We start from the raw sequence: 17,896 nt of genomic DNA on the forward strand, positions 1-17,896 counted from the left end.
ACTAGGGCCAGTATGGAAAATTTTGAAACAAATAAATAATTTTTAAAAAAAATAAAAATATAAATTGTGGATAAATTTAATTCAAAAAATAAGCGTCATTATACTGGAGGTCTGGAGCCTAAGAATAGTTATATTCGCAATTACTAACAACGAACAAAATAATTGGTTAAAAAAAGTCAAAATTATTTGTTCGTAGTTATTAACTACGAACAAAAGGGAGACAATGTCATAACGCCACGTTTGTTCGCAGTTACTAACTTGCGAACTAACTTAATTTCCATTTGTCCTGTCTAATGTTATGACATTGTCTCTCTTTCGTTCGCAGTTAATAACTGCGAACAAACAATTTTGATCAAATTTTTTTGTTTGTTGTTAGTAAGTGCGAACATACCTAACCTTAGACTTGGACATCAAGACGCTTATTTTGGAATTAAGTTTACCCGAAGCTCATTTTATATTTCTTTTATTAAAGCTACTTATTTGTTTCAAATTTTCGTCGGCATATTACTTTTCGGGCCGTAAAAATAGACCCAATCTGTAATACCATTCAAAACTGATACAACTGGTCTTGGACGAGACAGCCTCATAATGAGACCGTCAATTTAGGCCGGTTCAATTTGCACATGTAATAACATGGCATTTTTTTCATTTTTTGGGCGTTTTTTAATTTTGATCTTAAAGATATCAATTTTTATCTTAAAGATATCAATTTTTATCTTAAAGGTATCAATTTTCAACATTGATACATTTAAGGCTAAAATTGATAAATGTCTAAAAAAATGAAATGTTGTTACACGTGCAAATTGGGCCGGCCCAAATTGGTGGTCTCATAATGAGACCGTCTCGTCCAAGTTTTTGTGAAATTGATATATAACTGATCCGTTTGTTGACTCAAGGTGCGGTGACTTGTAATTGAGCGCAACTTGATCTGATGTTGACCCGTAACCCCCAACATGTAACCAATTATTTTAGACCCATAACCAACTGGCACCCGACTCGAGAACAACCGACATAATTGTTAGTGTTTTATCTCTAAAAGGTCATTGCCAAATTTTGAATTTAGCAAATTTTTTGGTTCGTCCCTTAGCTACATACATTCACCTTTAGCATATACTCTCTCCGTTCCATTTAATTTGCATTATTTGTCATTTTGATTTGTCCCGCTTAATTTGCATCATTTTTATTTTTAAACAATGATCCATCACTTTCTTTTAATCTCATTCGCACATTTCAACTCTCTTCATACAATTCATTCAATATCTTTATTTATTACCATTATCCACCTTTTTCTTAAAAAATACCAACTTTCTCTTTGCATCAAATTAAACAAGACAGGGGAGTATACATACATTTTTTATAGTCCATCAAAACTTTCAAACACAAGAGTGCTTGCCTAATGAAACAGTGTGCTTCCAATCCTGGCTTCATGTTGAGTCACTAATCACTATTGACCTTCCCTGACCCCTCCATAAAAAGGAGGCATGTTTGATCCGAGTCAAGTCATGATAGGCTGCCTATTTGATCCGAGTCAACTCATTTGACCCCCTCGGTGAAGGTATCATGTATAATTGCACGGAATAGACATCGGAAATAGAAAGGTAGACAAAGACGAGTCACAAGCGTGTTAGCTCATTGTTATTCTTTCAAAAAGGATACACATCAATACATAAGCTTTTTTCCTCGACATATTCAGATTTTCACAACATCAATGTAGTTCCCACCTCAATATATTCAAACTAAAAAAAGCCAAAAAAAAAATGAAAGAAAAACTAAAGTCTATAACAATCTGCCGCGCACAATATAATATATCTTAACATGGTTGATATGATAATATCCAACGGTTCTTGTCACACGAATGTCGAACCTTTAAAAAGTTTCTAAGGCTGGATCACAAGAAGAGGCTGCAAAGGATATGCATCAATCAAGTTAAAATAAGATCAAGCGATAAGAAAGAGCGATATTCTACTTCATTGATAATACTTCGCTTGATCAGTAAGCTTACCGTATCAAGGCTGACAGGTTTCCCATCTTCAGCAAGGATTTCGATTATAGTTCCCGATTGATCCGCCTGTATGAAAGTATCAGCAGATAGACAGAAATGTTAAAAGTTACGACAAAATACGTTTGAAGTTTTTAAAGGTTACAGTAGGATCAAGGATGACTCAAAAGAGGAACATATGGTCCTATGGATACTTAAAAGTAATCTCACTGTCTTCAGAAACTATTAGAAGTGTTTGCAGCCACAGGTACTCCTGCAGTCACATAAACACGGAGCACCTGCCGAAGATGGTTTGAAGAACACAGAAGCACAAGTGGTTTTTCAAAACGAAAATTTTAAAATACATGATTAAGATGAAAGAAGTTAAATTTGTTTTTATAAAAGAAAGTTACGGGTACAAATCATAAATACTATTAAAAGAACTATAAATTAACACATGGCGACTTCTTAGAGTTTTAAAAAATATATTTATTCAAAGTTTATTCATATATGTCTCTATACTAAACATCGTGCATCGTACAGGCTTCTAAACTAGTATTAGCAATTGTGATGAAAAGATTGTATCAAATGCTAAATCCCGCACCACATTATTACAACATAGATTATTAATCAAAAGTATTAACTATATTATATAGCTGATTTCCTACACATTAAGCCCAATTTTATTCATGCACTTCACGGCCTAAGGCATGAAGTTTAAAGCAATAACATACGTACCTCGATTTCATTCATCAACTTCATAGCCTCGATAATGCATATGACTTGTCCTTTCTTAACTTTATCTCCAACCTATAAAAAATGAAAGATTTCTTTTCAACTTGACAAAATGCAAAAGTCTATATATAACACAGCAATACAACACTAAAAAAAGGGGTATACACATACCTTCACAAAAGCTGGCTCGCCAGGAGCTGGACTACGGTAGAATGTGCCTGACATAGGGCTCTTGAGAGGTGGGAGTGATGGCTTAGCTGACATGGCAGCAGGCGCCGGGGCAGGTAACGCAGGACGAGGAGTGGCTGGTGAAGAAGCGGGAGCTGGGGAAGGCGCTACCGGAGGTGGTGATTGCATCCCAACAACATGTGTAGGATTAGGAATTTGTGGTTGAGGAATAGCTTCCTTCTTGCGGATCAATATCTCACAGTCCAGTTGTTTTAATTGCAACTCTACAATGTCTCTAGAATCCACAAGTCTAGACCACAAAACATGGAGTATAAAAAAATATTCGATTTCTTGGTAGTTCGCCATAATGCAAATCCTATATTTTATTCTTCCTCCAATTTATATCCATTCTTTATTCAGAAAAATTTGATATAAAAAAGAAATTGTTCGGAACAATTATTGTATTACTATTTTTTAAACCTCTAGATTCTTTTATTGTGTTCGATTCCCTCATCTCTCCCTTGTTCCTCTGACGTTTCTAAAGACATCTTGTTATCTGAATTGCGAGTGTGTGGGAGAATGAAAATAAAGAAAGTTACATACTTGACAAGACCAGCAACTTGGCTCAAAAATTCGGAGACTCGTTCTTCAGACACTGATGCTGCAGGAGAAGATTCACTTGACGGCTCATCATTCTTCTTTTCTTGGGCTGGTAACCCAGATTTTTCGTGCGAAGGTGATGGAGCATGATTTGAACCATCCAAAGCAACCTTGAAGAAAATTAGAATTAGGCCAAATAGTGGTTTTCTCATCAGTAGAAGAAATAATGAGCTCCATACGACAAAAGTAGACTCACCTTGTTTAATTGAGCCTTCACTGTGAGAATGCGGCCTGAAAGATTCTACACAGTTCACGACAGGATCAACAGGAATTAGTCTCAATAATTTAATAATTTGGATCAATCTTCAAAAAACAACATCGAAGTAAGAAAAATAAGACTCTGACAGCCTTTTCGCAATTCCAAATTTTCAAATCCTGTATCTCTTTCGCCTGCTATCCTCTCTTTAATCACGCGTTTTTCATGAACCAATTCTTATACTATCATAAAAGGGACACCCTATGTAACTTGGACTCGGGTACTGATATTGGATATTGGTACATGGGAATATGTTTTGAACTTCTCGTATTAGAAAATTTTCTTTACTAGGTGTAGACTGAAGACCTACTAGCATATGATCATCTAGTATACTAATATATATTTATCAACAGTTACAAAATACAATAGAAGGGCACGAAACAAGCAAGGCAGTACCAAGTATCAAAATGTTTTGCATTGCCGGGTTGCCAACAGAGTGCAAACCGCACCTCCTAGAGCAAAATAAACCAACCCAAATTTTGATGATACTATCCCAATCCTTTTATCCCAGATAACCGTGATATGGATTAAAATGACAACTTAATTAGGGTCTAATCTGTACAACTACCAACAACTAAACTGAACAATGGAATACGAGGATAGATGTGGTCTGCTGAAGTAAACTGAACCTAATGTCCTTTAAGCTATTGGGGGTATTCGCACGTCATTTGGGTCATAAAATTTTATCAGTAGTTGAAGAGAACATGAACTTAGTTATAATGCTACTATTTCATTTAAATGTCCTTTGAATTCTAATTTTCATGTTTCATATATAACAGTTGACATGCGTAGAGGCGTTCATTCGGGTCAACCGGTCAATTTCGAGTCAGGTGTTTAAGGTCGGTTTAAAATCGGATATTACATCCATATTGCTTTTATATGATTGTAAATTCATTTTGAAGTCTAAGTAAAAGTCGGATTCGTTTACAAGGCTGGGTAAATATCAGTTCTTTAGATCTGTTTTAAACACCTCTACTTCAGAGTGTCTAAGGTGAGCTATATATTGAAGTAAAGTTGTACTAAGAACTGAGAAATAATATGAAAACTGCATTCTCTAGAAAGACTTTTCTCTCCATCATTAGCCTCTTTCAACTGTTAATTTACTAAGCTTCTAGATTTCCCTTTATTCTAAATCAAATTACCTAATCTCAATTCTCAAAGTGGGGATTGAATTACATGCTGAACTACTCCTGAGTTTTCTGGGTTGTACTTGTATCAAATGAAAAGGTACATAGAGAAGCAAGAGATTCAAACACAGTAATCACCATGATGAAAACATTAAACAATGTAATGTGAACACTAATTGACATCATATCAAAACTTGTTACACAAAATTAACTCTCTTTTAATACAGTTTAATGCAGCAAATCATATAACACAGAATCACAAGAACCAAATAAAACCCAAAAAAACCCAATTTCAAAAATTAAAAGCAATGCCAATATTACAAATCCAGAACTGTATTCGAAAAAATCCACAAATATTATATCGTTTAAACCCTGAAAAATTCAACAGCCTAATTGATTATCCAATCAGAAAAAGAGATAGAATATAAACCTTGGAAAAAAGGCCAAATTTAGGCTTGGAAGTAAAACCATATGAAACCTTAGAAAGCGGGTGGTAATGATTTTGTTGAATAGGAAGAAAATTGCAAGTGGGTGATTCCGAAATTGTAGGAGAAGAAGAAGCTGGCAATGCCGCCATTGTTGGGATTCTTCCTTAGAGAAAAATTACGGTGAATATTGGTTTCCAAAGTAGGTAATTTGGTTGGTTTTTGATATAATGTTGTTAATGAATTCGATAATATCGAAGGAGAAGAAGATAATTGGACACCCATCTGGTTTTTCTTCGATATCATCGATGCTTTCATGTGTGTATAATGTGTGTCCCCATTTTTGGATTTTTTTATAAAAAAAGTAATTAAACATGTAAAAGTAATTTTTCTCAAATATAATGTTTAACAACTAAAATTTAAAAAATTATGGCCACAAAAATTTTTAATTTAGGCTTCGTATATTGAGTTTGTTAAACTGTTTAATGTTAGCTGAATTCGCTAACAATGTTTAACTGTTGTTTTTTTGATAGAAATAGTTTTAGCGTTTTTACTTATTTGAAGTAAATTATCTTTTTAATAAAATCTAATAACTTTTTTTTTCTATTTTAGTGTAAAATAATTTTGCTTAAATGACTTATAATGTTGAACAAATCTTTAACAATAAAATAGCTACAAGTTTTTGGTGGTTTTAACTATAATGCTAACTTTTTTAGGGACTATCTTAATTTTGTCATTGTCTGAGAACACCGACCCCACCTAAAATGTATTTAAGAGACAAAAAATTTGTTGGTACTTTTGATATTACCACTTAAATATACTTTCTTGTTCCTTTTAATTGCGGACATTTAAATATCCCAATGACTTTGTTACATTGTTTTATGAAAATGTTTTCATTCATTCCTATCAAATGAAAAGTTACACTTGTATCCATATATTGATTTTGGGTGTGAAGATGTTGGGCATTGAGAAATCGACCATCTTGCATGAAGGAGGAACGTGCGACTGCCATTAATAATAATAAGGGACGAAATAGAAAAATACATTTATATTTTCTTTATATTTATATTTCTTTTAATTTCATCCACTAATATTATTACTTAGCCAAAATAAAAATTAGTGTATAATTAATAATCAAGCTAAAAAGAATACTTAGCTAGCTTAGTGACTATTATATTATAATAACGTAACATATGATTTGATGACGTAATGAAGGTTAATGATAATGTAAACTTTAACTCCAACCTAGCTAATAAATTTGAATGCAATGAAACTATTATTTATTTTTTTTTTATTAAATGAATGTCATTTACAATAATGTGAATATAAAATAGGAGAAATCAAAGTGAAATTAGATAATATATCTTTGATTTTATTCTTAGATAATTAAGCCTACGATTTGTATAAGTTCCTTTTTTAAACGAAGCAATAGTTAAAAGTTACAATACAATCAAGGAAGATGGGAAGTCGACAATAGACTCCTCTGTACTAAGGGGAGAAATTAAATATTAAGGGCATGTTTGAATTGAGTGTAAATATTTAAGAGGAAAATAAAGTCAAACTAATAAAATGAAAGCAAATAGAGATACATTTGAAGTAGTTGAGAAAGTTGTGAAGAAGGTAAAATGAGTATGAAACAAAAATAATAAAGAAAAAAGAAGATGATTTCTCTTATTATGGAGGTAATATATTCCCCACCCTCCCCTGAGATAAATATTTACCCCACAAAATAAAAAAATCTTTTTATTTTTCATCATTTTGCAACCATTTTTCCACCTCTATAACAATTAAATTTTACTAAGTTCTCATTTATCAACTTCATTTTCTTACTTTGATTTTTTTCATTTCCTTAAATATTTACACACAATCCAAGCATGTCCTAAATACTAATACTTTTTTCGTTCTTTTTTATTCTTTCCATTTACTTTTTATACAATTTTCAAAATATATTTTGAGTCTTAATATCTCTAAATACGCATTATAAAAAATTATAAAATATATATAATAAAAAGTATACTTCAAGACGAATCTAACGAGGTCTTACATAGATTAATTATTTTATCATTTATATATGTCTTAAAATTTTTAATTAAATTTCTCTCTTTAAAATAGAACTATCTAAAAGAAAAGAAAATCAGAAAATTTAGGAGTAATAATGTTTAACATGTAATGAAAGTTTAAATTTAAACGTACAAGCCGACAGACGATAGTTCACTAAACAATAAATACTAATAGTCAATCATTTCAAATCACTTAATAACTAAATTTTTTAATTAATAAACTTCTTTTACAAAACAAATGTATAATATAATGTAAACAACAAATAACAAAAATTAAAGTGTAATTAAAGACAATATAACATATGTTTTATTTTAATATAACCCTATAGATATTTGTATTGGTTCAATATTTAAATTCAAATCATGTTTTGATTTTGAAATCAAGGGCTCATCCAGAATTGAGATTGAAGCTTCTTAACAATTCCAGCATCAAGCTGAAAAGCCTTGCTCAAAACATCCACAGAGATGGGAGGATTAGCACCGAAAACAGCTTTAGCAATGGTGACAGTTCCTGGGTTTTGGCTGCTTAAACCAGCAATAGCAACAGCAGGAGTATTTCCAATATTGAACTGAAAATGGATAAGACCTTGTGGGAACACAAACACATCTCCTTTGTTAAGCACCTTAGTGAACAACTTGTTGTCTCCGTTGGCCAGATTTGAGGTTACGAACCCGACATGAAGAGTTCCGTCGATGACTGTAAGGATCTCGGTCGCACGAGGGTGAGTGTGGGGAGGATTAAGACCGTAAGGTGCAAAGTCGATCCTGGCCAGTGAAATGCCGAGTGTGTTAAGCCCTGCGAGCTGCACAGCCGATACTAATGTTACATTGGAGCGCACCATGTTGTTTGTGTCTCCGGCCTTGTCCAGCCCCTGGAACAAGAAATCTTCTGCTTTTGCGGCCACTGGATTCTTGCAAAACATGCCGTTCACAAACACTGTATGCATATATATACATGAATAAAAGTTTAATTAGAATTTATGGGTATACTACAATAACATTTTAATTTAAAGCAGAATGATATATAAAGAATCTAGTGAATTTCTAATGTAATTCAATATAATAATATTTGCCTTGAAAATATAAGATGCTCTTGCAAATTAGAGAAGTGGTTCTCTTGTTTGTGGTATTATTTTGTACTGTTTTATTTCTGGATTAATGAAATTTTCGTTTTTTAAAAAAATTTAAAATGCACTATTAATTTAATTATTTAAATTTTATTTTTTTTGAAAACTTAAAATAATTACTTAAAACATTAATTATTTTCAATTTTCATGCTAGATTCTATTTAAAAATTAAAAAAATAAAAATAAAGAGAATTTGTTGATTTTTATATACAACCATTAGGGTTGTAAATTTCAATATCACTAATTTAATTTTGGAAAATTTCACGTGGTAAACCTGATGTGGTAACCCTGAGGATTTGGGTTTTTCCACATGGTAACCAAAACTTTTAAAAAATCCACGCGGTAACTCCGAGGTTTACCAAATTGTTCCACCGTGACTTTTTTGCACATAAAACGTTAGCAAACGTTAATTTCGAAGGTTAAATATTGTTGTACTCCTATTTATACGACTCACTATTTCCATTTCCATCAGTTTCAACCGTTCCCCCAAACCATAAACTCTAACTCTACCATATGCAACATTTACATGGTGAGTTAGGGTTTGAATTTGAGGGGGAAATGTGATGTGGATGAAAGATGGTAGAATTAGGGTTTATATTTTGAGGGAAAAGGTTGAAGCTGATATATGGAAATGGTAAGTCGTATAAATAGGAGTACAACAGTCATTAAGCTTTGAAATTAATGTTTGCTAATGTTTTATGTGCAATAAGGTCACGGTAGAACAATTTGATAAACCTCAGGGTTACCGCGTAGAGTTTTTAAAAGGTTTGGTTACCACGTGGAAAACCCAAAACCTCAGTGTTGCCACGTGGAATTTCCCTTGAAATTTTCATAGTATATATGGTGGCTTTGGTGATATTTATTAGACATTTTACAGTATATATTTTAAAAAAATCCTACACTAAAGTTTCATGACATTTCTTATAATAAATGTCGTTATTGTCTATAGTAACAATTACATATGCCACTAAAGGTCAAACAAAGTATTAGTAAATTACTTCATAACAATTCAAAATAAAAACTTATAAATATGCATGACACTAGAAATTTAAATTAGCTAATAATATTTTTTTAAGGCCACTAAATTTATACCATAAAATTAAGCTAATCTTACTGTAGTAATGCCTAAGAAATAAATACGTACATGCATTGTATGGATCGTTAGTTCCGATACAGAAATCTTGAAGTTGAGTAGGATCAGTTGCAACAACTCCATAGGAAGCCAAAGCTAAGAAAGCAAGGAAGGCAAGGAATTTAAGAGCTCCCATAATTATAATTCTTGTTAATTAATTAAGCTTGTTTAGAACACTAATTAAGTATGTTTAGAAGTGGTAATTATTTAGCACAAGTTATGATAAATGGAAAGCTAACTTACCCCTTTTATAGAAGTACATGTAGAGTATGTAGAATAGGTCAATGCGAGTGGTTATGAATGTTTTTTAATTGTTTAGTTGAGTTTAATTGTAGTTTCACAATTAAGGGTAGTAATTAGTCAATTAATTAACTTCGTCAATTATTAGTAGGTAATGACTAGTCGTATTAGTCTACTAATTTTGAAACATTCTTACAACTTTTCATGTTTTTTACGTTTCCATTTGATTGTAATATTGATTAAATGACTAACTTAGATCATAACGTTCTAGTGTAGCATTTTAAGCATATTTGATTTAACTCATATAAGTCAACTTTTATTTATTCATCCCAAGGTTTCCTGGATCTTCCTCCACTCCTCATACCCTCTACTATAATGCTTTCCACCTTCCTCACAGGGGTGGCGAAAATCTTTTTCTGCACATGTCCAAACCACCTCAATCTATTTTCGCGCATTTTTACAGAAATAGGGGCTAACCGTAGTTTGTCTCTAGCTAAACTCTTGGTTTCTAATTCGATCCATTAATGTGTGTCTACACATCCACCTCGGCATGCGCATTTCTGTAACTTCCATCTTATGTTCAAAAATCTTTTTTACAGGCCAATATTCGCTCCCATAAAGCAGAGCAGATCTGATTGCCGTCCGGTAGAATTTTCCTTTTAACTTGCTTGGGAATTCCCTATCACATAGCACCGCGGTGGCTGCTCACCACTTGAGCCAACCCGCTTATATACGATGATTTACAAAGTCACAGTGCAAATACTCGGTCTTCGTACAACTAATGCGCAACCCTTTACCTTCTAAAGCTTCCCTCCACTCATCCAATTTATTACTAACCTCTTCTCTAGTTTCTGCTACCAGCACTATGTCGTCAGCGAATACCACGGTACCGTCTCCCAAATAGATTTAAAAATCTCTTTCATAATAACAGTAAAAATACCAATTCTAGTGTTAACTTAAATAGGAATTAGCTTTACACATGTACAAAACATTTCAATTCAATCAACTTATTCACATCTTTGTAAAAGTATGTGTAACACCTAGCCTATCTCTTAATAGCTAATTATTAATCTTATTCATCCTATTTAGTGGGTTTGTACATCCACATTAACATCACATTTTACTACTTCAATTTTGTGCTAATATATTTTCTTAATTGACTAACACTTTATCCCATACAATAAGGCAAAATAAATTGCAACTTAGTAGAATTACATACTCCATTTTATAAATAAATTTATAACTCAATACATCTGGGAAAACTCAATTGTATCAAACCAATTGACTAATAAATGAAATAAGAAATTGTAATGGGGAAATGCAATACTCCTAAATATATTTGGCGCTAAAAATAAATAGCATTAATATTAGATTTTCTCAATCAGAAGAAAAGACAAAAATATAAAATTATTTGAAACAAAAAAAAATTAATATGATAACAAGTAGCAACGAGTTTATCGGATATCATTTTTTTCTTCACATGATAGCAATAAAGTTTGATTTTTTTTTTCTAAAAAAATACAGTTAAAGAAGTGTTGGAAAAACAAAAAGACAAATACCCATGGATAAAGTTTTCATAGATGTTCCTCAAAAAAAAAAAAGTTTTCATAGATGATGATCTAATCTCAAGTGACTCTGAGGGGCCAGGGCGCACAATTTGCCAGCAAGCCTAACTCTTAAACCCCACATCAATAGGGAATTGGGAATTAGGGAAATTAGGGTTTTATCATACTTCCCAAAATCATAGCCAATTTATTTCTTGCACCCTCTAAAATGGCAGCTGCAATCTCCAAACTTTCAATTCTAAGAAAACCCAAAATTTCTATTCATCCTTGTTATTACCCCTGTCAAAAACTCTTTTGTAACCCATCAATTAGCCGGTTATTTGCAGCAGCCACTGAAACTGTTGATGAAACAGAATTTGTGTTTAAGCTCTCTAATTCAGAAAATCACCCAGAACCAGGTAATCATTTTTTGTGTTGAAATTGGGGTGTTTATTTCTGAGCACTTTTGGTGATATTGTTGTTCAAATTTGTAGGAGGTGATTTTAAAGTTGCAGAATGGAAGAAATTGAGTTCTGAAGAACTTGGCATTAGTACTTCAATGATTTCTAAGCCTACAAGAGTGGTCCTTAAGGAGCTCAAGAAAAATGGTAATGAATTGTTTATTGAAATTCAAGTTAAATCTTTAGTATGAAATTCAAGTTTGTGGTGTTTGAGCAACTACGTTATGCTTGACAGTATATATATTTTTTGTAGATAGTATATAAATTTTTTTGTAGATTTTTGAGGGGGGGCGTGGCTGGCTTTTGCCCAATAGTAGCTCCCCTCTGCTTTAAGTATGATGGGGTTTCAATGAAGTTTAATTTTAGTTGGATTTTAAATGTGTAGTTGTGAAAGACATCTTATGTTGGAACATGTATGATGTATCTAATTTGTCATGCCAAGTACCAAATCACCTATTATAGGAGGTGATTTTGATCACCTCATTACTCTCTCCATGGCTTGCACAATCGAGGAGATGGGTGTGCAATTGGGCATGCGTGTTTGGAGTTTGGTACATTGATTGAGGGATTGAAAGCAGCAAAGAGAAGGGGTGTAGGTGTGCTGCCACGCCACTGCAGCAGCAGCCATCTGCTCTAACAAGCAGCATGGTGCAGGGCCTAATGTTGTGCTGATTTCTTGGTGGACATATATTGTCCTTTTGCTAGGGTTATTCTACTGATTTAGTGGGCTATATAAAGTGTCTAAATCAGCATTAGAAGGGTGCAAAGAAATAGGATTTTGAGTGTCTAGAGTGTTCTTTCATGTAAAAGAGTGTGATCTCAATTTAAGGTGAAAATTGAGCTTGAGAGTGTGAGTTCAAGCTTTGTGAGTGATTGTTTATTATTATATTGTTGAATCATTAGTGAAATACATTACTATTTGAAGGGAGGTGTCCAAGACACCATCAAAACATATTTTGTGTTCTTACTTGTATTGTTCATTGCTCCATTGATTTTGCTCGGTTTACCTTGCCATTTTTCTCTTATTCTTCACTTTAGTGAGGTCAATTCGTGTTTTATGAATTTGTTGGTATTCCATAACGGCTGTGGAGAATGGGTTTTGGGTTCAAAACTTAAAGCACAAAGATGATGTTTTGAGGGTTTAAGCCATATATGAACTTCCTTATGCTTTGAAGCTCTTAAACTAGTCTTAAATTGTGCCTACAATTACACAATAAGCATCGTCCAATTAGTTGAATTGGAATCCAAAATTCACCATAAAAAAAACAAGATTAAGTTTGCCAAAAATAACAAAAAAGCGGAGTATAGATGATGTTGCATCACCTGAATCCTTCATTTGAACTTTTAAACGGAAATGAAAAGTTTAAGGAGCTTTTAGATTTTGTACAACATATGTGGCTTAAGCCCAACAAATGGCTTGAAGGCTTTGTTTGTAAGTGTCAGAGATTAGAATGGCTAATCATGGAGGCTTTAGTGGTTCATAAGCTGGCATACGATAGAATTTAGTGGTTGATCAGTGTCGACTGTCAATCTTCATGTCTTTCCCTTCCTGTTATCTCATTTAATGCTAAGTTGTGACTCAATTATTGATTTTTGAACACTTTTCTTCTGTTTTCTTTCTTTCTTTCTCTCATCTCATTTTGTGTATGTTCTCCCATCATGGAGGTACAACCCCAATACTGGATGGAAACCTTTTGTTGATATGAAGAAATCTTCTCTAGCTACTATGATTTATAGTTTGACATTTTGTTGTAGGGTATGACGTTTATCTTGTTGGAGGCTGTGTAAGAGATCTTATTTTGAAGCGCATACCAAAAGATTTTGATATATTAACCTCAGCAGAGTTAAGAGAGGTAATAGTGATGCTTTCCTGAAATCAACTGGACATTAGTTGTGCAAGTGTTAAACACTACTTTCAGTTCTGTTTATGTGCATTATGGTCTACGTACTAATGCAAAATGCTCTGTGTTGTAATTGCTAATCTCGCATTATCTTTTATGCTAGTTTCTATACTTACATCATAGAGTTATACATGTGATTCAGTTTCACCATCTCTTGCAGGTGACAAGAACATTTCCACATTGTGAAATTGTTGGGAAAAGGTTCCCAATTTGCCATGTGCATATCGGTGGCCATGCTATAGAGGTTTGTCATTAGGATTTTTATGTGTTACACCCAAATTCATTGGGTTTTTCTTCTCGATGACAATGGATATTTTCGATTGACGCACTAGGTATCAAGTTTTAGCACTGGACGACAGATGCACAACAGGAACCAAAGTTTTTCGGTAGCAGGACCCATTTCCTGTGACGTGAAGGATGAAATTCGCTGGAGAAACTGTATGCAGCGGGACTTTACAGTTAACGGGTTGCTGAAATGACCCTTATGTTTTTAAGTTCTTTGCTACTGCTTGCAATTCCTCAATCTTTTAAGATTATGGCTTTTGGAATTGTTTTTGTTGTTGTACTAATGCTCAGTGTAACATAATTCGCTAGTTAATTCGCCTTTTGAATTCGCGATTCGCTCAAAATGACCCTTAAATAGCCCAAAACTGATCGTACTTCGCTTTTTTTGATTTGCGATTCGAGAGGAAATTAATGAATCATGTGACAGTGCTACTGCTGCCATTACTCTGGACCCCTTCGCTTGAAAGGAAAAACAATACAAGTAAAAAGGGCTAGAAACTGTGTTACCTCTTCTGATGCCTTTCTTTAATGTACCATTTGCACTTTTGGTAGTCTAGGACATATTACATGTAACTGGTTTTATTTCAAAGTTTTTATTTGTTTTGCAGGTTGATGTTTGATCCTTTTGCAAGATTAGTCTTTGACTATTTGGGGGGCCTCAAAGATATTAAAAAGTCAATAGTATGTTTAGTCAATTGAATGATCTACAAAAGTGTGTGTTTGCGTATTTAACAAGTTTTTATGTACTTACATATTGCAATTTCATTATCTGTGGCACAGTTGCGGACTATTAATCCTGCGAGCGCCTCATTTCGGCAGGACTGTGGTGAGTTACTTTCCAGATTTCCGTTAAGCAGTTCTGAGGTCAGGACTGCACTTCAGATTTCCTCGTTTGTTTGTTAAAGTGTTTGATAAATTTTACGCCGTGCATCTTCCCCTTTGCTTTTCCCGCCTTCCTATGTTATCATTGTTTTGATATATTTTTTAGAAATTAGTGTAATATTCCTAGTGAATTATCATTGTTGCGTGTTCTCAAGATCACCTGTTTATGTTTGCAGCTCGAATTCTGCGTGCAATTCGAATTGCAGCCCGATTAGGGCTTTCTGTTTCTCAGGAAACTGCTGAAGCTGTACAAGGCTTATCACCTTTAATATTCAGGCTCAATAAGGTGCTAAACATTTGCATTTCATTCTATCGTTGTTTTCATACGTTGAATAGCGTGCTATAAAAAATTATTGTTTGATCGTTGTAGGGTAGAATTCTTTCGGAGCTAAATTACATGCTTGCTTATGGTTCCGCTGAAGCATCTCTAAGATTGCTGTGGAGATTTGGACTGCTGGAACTAATTCTCCCTCTTCAAGTATTGACATTTTTCTTCTTATATCTATATCATTATTTGCTATGCGTGGCAATCTAATGTCTCAAACGTAATTTTTTTGACAGGCAGCGTATTTTGTTTTCTGTGGCTTTCGGAGATGTGACAGTAGATCAAACATGCTTCTGGTAGTATATAATCACTGTATTACTATTTAGCTCTTGTATTCTGTCAATATATATGATTTGCAACAAGGCCGTTGATTAGCATGTGCAAAGCGGTCTACCTCACAAGGCCCTATTATTAGAGAGGCCTCAAAAATCCTTTTTTATACTTATTTGATTTATTTTTAATTTCTGCGAACACATGTATATTATTTTACACAGGGTAATGTAGTAATAAAGAGCCAAATATTATTAGTGTAATCATTGGAGAGATTTTGTCATATACTAGTATTTTGATTTTTTTTTTCTTTAAATTGTGAGGGTCTATAACATAAATTTAGCATAGAACCCAAAATTTACGAGACGGCATTAATTTCGCAAAATAGGACTGACATAACTAATATCCTTCCCAACTCCCACCCAACAGTGTCCATTTGTGCATGTTGGGGCACAGTAGAGATCTGATAGTCTGACGATTGAAATGGCCATATCCCTCGTAGTTTTTCCCTTTTTGTTTGTTATGGAGGAATTGCTTCCTCGTCTTCATTAAATCATGTCATTAATATCTTTGATTTTGTATTCAGGCGATGTTTGCAAATCTGGACAAGCTTCTGGCAGCAGATAGGCCTTGCCACAGTAGTTTATGGTAAGTATGAAAACTAGTCTTCTGTACAAACAATAACAAAAAACTCTTTTTTTAGGTTCAGCTGTTGCCGAGATTTGTTTTTTATGTGCGTATTCTAATCTTGCTGCAAGTAGTTGAGACTTAGTCATATTGGCTTTAGTATTGGTTTTTTTTGTTAATTATGAAATGCACTCAGCCACTTTTGTTTTCCTCGTCGACTGCCATGAATCAAGAAACGTTAGACAACCCTAATGTTTGAAGATGGTATATAAGGCTAGACTTTGTAGATAACCCTAACTTTAGACAACCCAAATCAAAATGTGATGGCTTCCTGTGTGTATTACTCCCTCTGATTCAGCACATGTCTCCTATTAATTTGGTTACGCTCACATGCCAATGCATCAATCCTTGGTATCTCTAATTGTGCATAATTAAAAATTATACGAGTTGATATCAATATAATTTATGTCGAGACGAATCAGACAAAATCTTGCTTACTATGTTTAACTATCTCTAATACGACAAATCTAGGAGAATGTTACAATCTTATTTGTACATTTCAATTTCAGGGTCATGATTTTGGCTTTTCACAAGGCTCTATCAGACCAAGCTAGGGTTCCTTCAGTCATCGCTGCCTTCGCTCTTGCGGTTAATAACGGTGGGCACATTGACGAAGCAGTTACTATTGCGAGCTCGATTTCACGTCCAACGGAGCAAAGCTTTTGTGAAATTCTAGAACCTCAGAATTTGGAGATAGCAGCATTGAGGCAAGAGGTTCTATCCCTTGTAGCATCAGTACATTATGCACTTTCGGATATGACAAATGTGAAAGCCGTGTCAAATGCAATGGCTAAATATCCACAGGCGCCTTACTCCGATTTGGTAATCCTCAGAACTCTCATCTCTCTAGGATCTTGGGGTGAGCTATAACTCGTAATAAGTCTCGATACCCTGATTATTTTATTTATATATTACAAATTTAGGGCCTAAATAACGGGTAATTAAATAAGAAATATAAACTGACGTAAACTAATATTTAAGGCCCATTTTTGGGGCTCTGTGCTATCAAACATCTTGAACATGCCCAAAACCACCTGTGCAGTAGGATCTTAGTTCAGCAAAATGAACTTCAGAAGTATCCATCTTTTTTTCCTTTTTGCGATGTTTTGGGTGTCTGATTTTTGCTTGAATTATGTATTCGACGCAGGTATTTATCCCACTGGGATTGTATTTGGACGTTTGCAAGATTTTTGAATGCGTGGAGAATGGTGGAGAGACCGGGCTTTTGTCCAAGCAAGTTGGTAAAATAAATTACGAGATGTTAGCTGCTGGACAATTGCAGGAAGTCCGACACATTTTTGCTAGGGTAGTTTTCGATACTCTCTACCCGAGTAGACTAGTTGATGACCATACTAATGTGTAAGACTTAAGAGCAATAGGAGAACGAACATATATACTTGAAAAAAATATTTCAAACTGTAAAATATCGTACTTTCGGCAGGTTTTTTGTTCGGAAGAATTCTTAAAATAATGAAATGAGATGCATAGAAAAGGTTCTATCTGAGGCTTGGCTTCGGATCTTGTTATATGTGTTGTGTGCCATGTGGAATGATTTTTTGAGAACAACCCAAGCAATTGATTGGTGAAATTTGTGCGATGATTGGCTTGGGTACTCACGAATGGTCCATAAACA

General features: G+C 33.8%; 3 protein-coding genes across 3 annotated transcripts; 1 reads left to right on the forward strand and 2 right to left on the reverse strand.

Moving 5' to 3' along the window:
- Window positions 1-1,611: 1,611 nt before the first annotated feature.
- Window positions 1,612-5,702, reverse strand: LOC130798332 (biotin carboxyl carrier protein of acetyl-CoA carboxylase, chloroplastic-like). Its single transcript, XM_057661268.1, has 7 exons — window positions 5,355-5,702; window positions 3,738-3,782; window positions 3,485-3,651; window positions 2,885-3,191; window positions 2,717-2,788; window positions 2,003-2,068; window positions 1,612-1,901 (listed from the first exon to the last, which is right to left on the reverse strand). The coding sequence occupies exons 1-7, from the start codon at window positions 5,499-5,501 to the stop codon at window positions 1,878-1,880; spliced, it is 828 nt and encodes a 275-aa protein (XP_057517251.1). The 5' UTR covers window positions 5,502-5,702; the 3' UTR covers window positions 1,612-1,877.
- A 1,952-nt stretch (window positions 5,703-7,654) lies between these two features.
- LOC130797969 (germin-like protein subfamily 1 member 17) lies at window positions 7,655-9,872 on the reverse strand. The gene is made up of 2 exons (XM_057660777.1): window positions 9,681-9,872; window positions 7,655-8,346 (listed from the first exon to the last, which is right to left on the reverse strand). The coding sequence occupies exons 1-2, from the start codon at window positions 9,802-9,804 to the stop codon at window positions 7,790-7,792; spliced, it is 681 nt and encodes a 226-aa protein (XP_057516760.1). The 5' UTR covers window positions 9,805-9,872; the 3' UTR covers window positions 7,655-7,789.
- Window positions 9,873-11,489: 1,617 nt separating this feature from the next.
- Window positions 11,490-17,789, forward strand: LOC130798199 (uncharacterized). Its single transcript, XM_057661089.1, has 13 exons — window positions 11,490-11,871; window positions 11,947-12,060; window positions 13,669-13,766; window positions 13,975-14,058; window positions 14,147-14,280; window positions 14,708-14,780; window positions 14,880-14,925; window positions 15,158-15,267; window positions 15,352-15,459; window positions 15,543-15,602; window positions 16,163-16,224; window positions 16,773-17,085; window positions 17,411-17,789. Exons 1-13 carry the CDS (start codon window positions 11,682-11,684, stop codon window positions 17,624-17,626), a joined length of 1,608 nt encoding a protein of 535 aa, XP_057517072.1. The 5' UTR covers window positions 11,490-11,681; the 3' UTR covers window positions 17,627-17,789.
- The last annotated feature ends 107 nt before the right edge of the window (window positions 17,790-17,896 follow it).

The sequence above is a fragment of the Amaranthus tricolor genome, chromosome 13 (genome assembly GCF_026212465.1).
Source record: "Amaranthus tricolor cultivar Red isolate AtriRed21 chromosome 13, ASM2621246v1, whole genome shotgun sequence".
In the NCBI taxonomy this organism is placed as follows: Eukaryota; Viridiplantae; Streptophyta; class Magnoliopsida; order Caryophyllales; family Amaranthaceae; genus Amaranthus; species Amaranthus tricolor.

Excerpts from the sequence above, each read along its gene's own strand:
- LOC130798332 (XM_057661268.1), bottom strand. The coding sequence starts at position 5,501 with ATGGCGGCATTGCCAGCTTCTTCTTCTCCTACAATTTCGGAATCACCC. Across the intron at positions 3,652-3,737 it reads TGAAGGCTCAATTAAACAAG|GTTGCTTTGGATGGTTCAAA; the intron begins GTGAGTCTACTT and ends ATTTTCTTCAAG. Across the intron at positions 2,789-2,884 it reads GCGAGCCAGCTTTTGTGAAG|GTTGGAGATAAAGTTAAGAA; the intron begins GTATGTGTATAC and ends CATTTTTTATAG.
- LOC130797969 (XM_057660777.1), bottom strand. The coding sequence starts at position 9,804 with ATGGGAGCTCTTAAATTCCTTGCCTTCCTTGCTTTCTTAGCTTTGGCT. Across the intron at positions 8,347-9,680 it reads TAACGATCCATACAATGCAT|TGTTTGTGAACGGCATGTTT; the intron begins GTACGTATTTAT and ends ATATGCATACAG.
- LOC130798199 (XM_057661089.1), top strand. The coding sequence starts at position 11,682 with ATGGCAGCTGCAATCTCCAAACTTTCAATTCTAAGAAAACCCAAAATT. Across the intron at positions 12,061-13,668 it reads TAAGGAGCTCAAGAAAAATG|GGTATGACGTTTATCTTGTT; the intron begins GTAATGAATTGT and ends ATTTTGTTGTAG. Across the intron at positions 15,460-15,542 it reads AACTAATTCTCCCTCTTCAA|GCAGCGTATTTTGTTTTCTG; the intron begins GTATTGACATTT and ends TTTTTTTGACAG.